At 41.8% G+C, this 6,062-nt stretch overlaps 1 protein-coding gene across 1 annotated transcript; it reads left to right on the top strand.

Moving 5' to 3' along the window:
• The first annotated feature begins 3,585 nt into the window (after positions 1–3,585).
• On the top strand, positions 3,586–6,062 carry LOC110111202 (ABC transporter G family member 20). The gene has a single exon (XM_020842971.2). It carries the CDS (start codon positions 3,689–3,691, stop codon positions 5,894–5,896), a length of 2,208 nt encoding a protein of 735 aa, XP_020698630.1. The 5' UTR covers positions 3,586–3,688; the 3' UTR covers positions 5,897–6,062.

The following is a 6,062-nucleotide window of genomic DNA, read 5'->3' as shown; positions in this document are numbered from 1 at the left end:
TACGAATATTTCACAAAAAGCCTTTTTCCTCATGCATTGATGAAGTCTCCAAAATCATCCAAGAACCCTAGCCATCGAATAGATAATGTGAGGAACCAAAGAGTACTCCAATTGCTTGCCCACGTATATAAAAATCTAAGTTAAGAGGGTATGCTTTGGAAGTAGAATTGCAAATGAACCAATATACTCATGACTCGGCTTGAACAATTTTATAACTCAATCCTGATCCTTTAATATAACTCAATCCTGATCCTTTAATCTAACCAATATACTCATCACTGCTTGAAGGTGTGGCGGAAGTTGGATGTATTAGGGGAATTACAGGCGGACTGAGGTCGGAGTGATCGCTGAGGTGAATAATCCAAGTGCGACCGATCTAAACCAAAGGAGAGTGGGAGACCTACAAAAAGGTTGAGCGGCAGAGAAAAATAGGCGTGTAAGAGAGTGTGGTTGTATGGAATTGAAGAGGTAGAGACGGAGAGAAATAGTGAAACTGAGAGCAGATTTCAGGAGACAACAATTCCCGACAGAGAAGACCAACTGTGAAGATAGAAGGGTGCTCTCAAACCCTGCTAGATTGAATACATTCTCGCCATGAAAGACGAAGGGTGCTAGATCTATTTCGTTAGTGATCGATGCTGTGAAGCTGCCGCTGGCGGAGAAGAAATCGTAATCCCCGACCGCAAACGCCAGGAGCAAGTAGAGAATTGGGTCTCAAATGGGCTAGGGTTTCGTTTTAACCCATTTATCTTTAACAGGTTTAATCTTAAGCTATACATATTAATTAAAAGCAAAAATCCTGTTGTATACTAAGGAATTTGGAGCGGGTGGAAGTCGGTTAAGATACCAAATCAAAAAAAAAAATCATAGCCCAATAAAATAATCATTTACGTTGGTTTATTATGAAAAATTTAGAGATATAAGCTAGCTCGAATTTGGCTCATTAATAAGTTTGTAAGTAAAATTTATCAAGACACGAGTGAAAGCTCAATTTACAACATCCTCTCATCTTTGTCATCAAGAGTTTGATGAGTAGATGAGCTTGAGCGCATGAGTCAAACTAGAGTTACAAGTTTATGGGGGTGTTGAGCTCAAACTTTATATATTAGCTTTACTCAAGTTTGAGCCTATGCAAGATAGATGAGTCAGCTTCAAGTTATTTATGACTTGACCCCGACTTGATTTATTTACACTCCTACGTGAGATTATTAGGATTTGTTTCCTGTGATTATAATGGAGAATATTTATAGGTATTTCGACAAAAGAAGGAAACTAATGCCCATAGTCTTATGCAAAGACATTCTAGTCATTTCCATAAAAGATTTGGATACTCCATTAGACAATTCAAATAGATTTACCTTGATTATTTTATGGTTGCAAAATCTTAGAGCCTTAATGTACTTAAAATTGAGTGATATTAGACTTGTTAAGTTCAACTCATATAGACTCATTTTGATCGTAAGTATGAAAAACTTTAGAGGATGTTTGAACACTCCAAAATTGCCTAGAGAATATTTAAATCAGGCTTTTGAGTGCTTGGTTTAGGCCAATTTGGATCAATGTGTTCTTTGTATTTCTTGATCACATGCTACCTAAAAATTGAGTTTGAATGATCTCAAAATCAATACCTAACACCTTTGGCCCAAAAGATAGAAATTATACATCAAGCGTAGGCATCAAAGAATGTTGAACAATTATTATAAATATTGGGTGACAATGAATGGCAAACATATGATGTCAGTGAAGAGCAATGATATGTTTTGAGAAGAATGACGATAAACACAGGGAATAAGGCATTGGTGTGCCATGAGAGTTGAACTTTGACTAATGTTGGGTAATGACTATGTATGGTGGCATCAATTTTTAGACTTCTAATAAGCTTATGGGCTTTGATGTTGGCATTATATATATGTAGAAGTTGTCCTATCTCAAATATTATCTACAATTTTTAATCGCTCTTATTTCAAAGTTTGAGAAAATGAGAAGAATTTAGGCATAATTATAGAGAAATTATCATGTAAAATTCATCATTCTTATTAATATTATATTCACTAGATTGTGGCATTCATGATCGAGTAGCAATTGGATGATTCCTCTCCCGAGCTAGCTCGATCAACTAGCCCATATCACAATTTGCCAAACAACCAATTGATTGTTGCCAACAGTTGTTCAATAGTAGTGCAACGATAGCCAGTATCTATGAAATCTCCATTCAATGAACAAAAGACACCACCTTGAGCTTTAGACACAACGAGTACAACAAAGTCAACAAATTAAAATTTTAACAGTCGGATTATCCATTACAAGATTTGTGACATAGGCCATATCATATCATTATTAAAAAATGACAATAATTGGGCATAATAGTGGATTTGTTTGGGAGAGCCAAATCACTAACAATTTTTTGAGTTGATAAATACTTCTTTATGTTCTAGAAATAGCTCTATGTTGAAACGAAGTTGTTTAGATTTTTAGAAAAAAAATATCTCTAATAGTGTCACGATGAACCCGGTCTATAATACAGTCTAGTTTGACAACCATTATTAAATTGCTTTAATGAGTAGCAAATAATAAAGCTTTAATTAGGAGCAAAAGTTAAATTAACTTCATGATAAAACGCAATTGAGATCATAAAAACTTATTATGAATGGAGATATATAATACTTAGAAGATTCAAAGAGAATTGTTGTGTTCTAAGCATCGAGAAAAAAATAATAAAACTCATAAATAAAGAAACTTATCAAAGAAAGTCATGGGCATACCAATAAGCTCTAAAACATCATCAAGATGAACAAGAAAGAGAAGAGAAATAAAGGTGGACGTTAAAAGGGGTGATTATTCTGTGCGGACGTCGGACGCGGCTCTACGTCCGGAGGCGAATCAAACGCAGCCATATCAGCTGTCCGTGCCGCGATACCAAGTAAAGGAGTGACGTGGTGCTTTCTGGTAGTTTCCGGATGACGTTCGACATCCACACAGAATATTTTTCATTTTATAACGACCACCATAATTTAATGATATATAGGAAGATAGTAAACCATAATATCATAAAACTACAGTTGCTTTTAAAATTAAAAAAAAACAAAAATAAATAAAAAAATCAGTTGCTTTTAAAATGGACTAAATATTTTCCACAACTAAAAAGAAATTCTCACCACAAAATAATAAATTTATCCAAATTAATTTGAACAAGCTTAGGATTACCCACAATTAAGCCCAACCCTCTTTCTTTCTCTCTCATATTTTCCCAGTTTGGTACACCGACAAACCACCTCTTCGGTAATTAAACCGCCACCCGTAATTAATCCCAATGTCTTTAGTGTAATACAAGTTCCCAAATCCAGATATAAACGTTAGCATTTAGATAAACAGTTTACCACCCCCCACCCAATTCTTATCTTGACCTTCAATCCTCTCTCCACATGAACGGCCAGGATCACTCCCACGCAACACGTGCTTCTTTTAATCCACCACTTATTAGGAATTTAGGTCACCACCTTATAATATAGAAATAATTATACACTAATAACTAATACCTATAAATTCAGTCACGAATTTGAATCAGAACTACTCGGGTTTCTTGCCGGCTAGCAATTCCACCTTTTCGTACTCCGGCGGCGTTGGCCACCGCCGCTTCGTTTTCCGAACCCATCACGCCGTTAGACGCTTTTGCTGTATAAAACCGACAATGTCTCGCTTCGTCGACGCGCTCCAATTCTTCGATCGGAGATCCTCTCCCATGGAGGAAGCCGAAGGTTTCGGCCGTGATGGTATGCTACTTCACCAAACTGGCGGTGGAGGCCGCCAGTCGCAGACACTTGGCCACCTTTTGAAGCGGGTCGGAGAAGCCGCCAGCGCCGGCGACCACCACGTGCTCGAGCTCGATGATATCATCGGCCCAAACAACCCCGACCCGGCCCGTACCATCCCCTTCGTGTTAGCTTTCTCCGACCTCACTTACAGCGTGAAAAGCCCGAAGAAGCTTTCTTTAGGGCCTAGCAGAACGGACCCGGTCTCCGTTGACGTCGCGTCGAGTAACAGAAAAATCTTGCTTGACTCGATTTCCGGCGAAGCGAAGGACGGCGAGATCCTTGCTGTTCTCGGCGCGAGCGGGTCCGGTAAATCAACACTCATCGACGCACTGGCGAACCGAATCGCAAAAGAAAGCTTAAAAGGCTCGATCACTCTCAACGGCGAGCCGCTGGAATCCAAACTGTTGAAAACGATTTCTGCGTATGTTATGCAAGACGACCTTCTTTATCCAATGCTCACCGTCGAAGAAACTCTCATGTTCTCCGCCGAGTTCCGCCTGCCTCGCACCCTTTCCAAGTCCAAGAAGCAGAGCCGCGTGCAAGCTCTTATCGACCAGCTCGGCCTCCGCCGTGCCGCCAAGACCATTATAGGCGATGAAGGCCACCGTGGCGTGTCAGGCGGGGAGCGCCGCCGTGTCAGTATTGGCATCGATATCATCCATGACCCCATTGTTCTGTTCCTCGATGAGCCGACTTCGGGTCTCGACTCAACCAGTGCGTTCATGGTCGTGAAGGTATTGCAGCGCATCGCGCAGAGCGGAAGCATAGTTGTAATGTCGATTCACCAACCTTCTTACAGAATCATTGGCCTTCTCGACCGGATGCTCTTCCTCTCTCGAGGGCAAACCGTCTACTTTGGTAGCCCTGCAAATCTCCCGCTTTACTTGGCGGAATTCGGCCGGCCGATACCAGAGAAAGAGAACCGAACTGAGTTCGCCCTCGACCTCATTCGCGAACTGGAAACCTCTTCCGACGGAACAGGAACAAAGCCGCTCGTCGAATTCTACCGCTCGTGGCAAAGCTTGAAACTTTCTCCTGTTTCCGCCGCCGCAAAACAGAACAATAACTCCCAGCTGTCCCTCAAAGACGCCATCAGTGCCAGCATTTCACGCGGCAAGCTCGGCTCTGCTTCAGTTTCCCGCTTCGCCAACCCGTTCTGGATAGAAATGTTAGTCCTCACTAAGCGCGCGGCTACCAATTCTCGTCGAACACCGGAGCTCTTCCTCATGCGACTCGGTGCTGTCCTGGTCACCGGATTCATCCTCGCAACCATCTTCTGGCGGCTTGATAATTCGCCAAAAGGCGTTCAAGAGCGTCTCGGCTTCTTCGCAATCGCTATGTCTACCATGTTCTACACTTGCGCTGATGCACTCCCTGTCTTTCTCCAAGAACGCTATATCTTCATGCGAGAGACTGCCTATAACGCCTACCGCCGCTCATCTTACGTTCTCTCAAACGCCATTGTTGGCTTTCCATCACTAATCGTCCTTTCTCTCGCCTTCGCTGCGACAACATTCTTCGCCGTCGGTCTGGCCGGCGGCGCACAGGGGTTCGTCTTCTTCTGCCTCATCATCCTCGCTTCCTTCTGGGCAGGAAGCGGCTTCGTCACCTTTCTTTCCGGCGTTGTTTCCAACGTCATGCTTGGCTACACTGTCGTCGTTGCCATTTTAGCTTACTTCTTACTCTTCAGCGGCTTCTTCATCACACGAGACCGCATCCCTGACTACTGGATTTGGTTCCATTATCTCTCATTGGTGAAATATCCCTACGAAGCTGTTCTTCAGAATGAGTTTGATGATCCGACGAAATGCTTTGTGAGGGGAATTCAGATGTTCGACAACACGCCGCTCGGAGTGTTGCCGGTGGCGCTAAAGCTGAATATTTTACAGGCGATGAGTGGATCGCTTGGAGTAAGCATTACAAGCCAGACTTGCATTACAACTGGAACTTATATTTTGAAGCAACAAGCGGTGACTGATCTTAGCAAATGGAGCTGTTTGGTGATCACTGTTGTTTGGGGATTCTTCTTCAGAGCCCTCTTCTACTTTAGTTTGCTGCTTGGGAGCAAAAACAAACGTCAGTAGAGCGATTCGGATGAAGATGAAGATACTGCTACTGATGCTTTGTTCTTCAAGTTTCTGCAATTTTTTTTTTTGTTAAAATAAAATTTGGTTTTTAAGAGAATTTTAATTTTCATGTAAAGAAATGTTTTAACTTTTCTTCTATCTATTTGTTTCTGTTCTTCATGAA

The sequence above is a fragment of the Dendrobium catenatum genome, unplaced genomic scaffold (genome assembly GCF_001605985.2).
Source record: "Dendrobium catenatum unplaced genomic scaffold, ASM160598v2 fragScaff_scaffold_621, whole genome shotgun sequence".
In the NCBI taxonomy this organism is placed as follows: domain Eukaryota; kingdom Viridiplantae; phylum Streptophyta; class Magnoliopsida; order Asparagales; family Orchidaceae; genus Dendrobium; species Dendrobium catenatum.
Note: the sequence above shows the minus strand (reverse complement) of the source record. Positions and strands in the feature narration are given on the sequence as shown.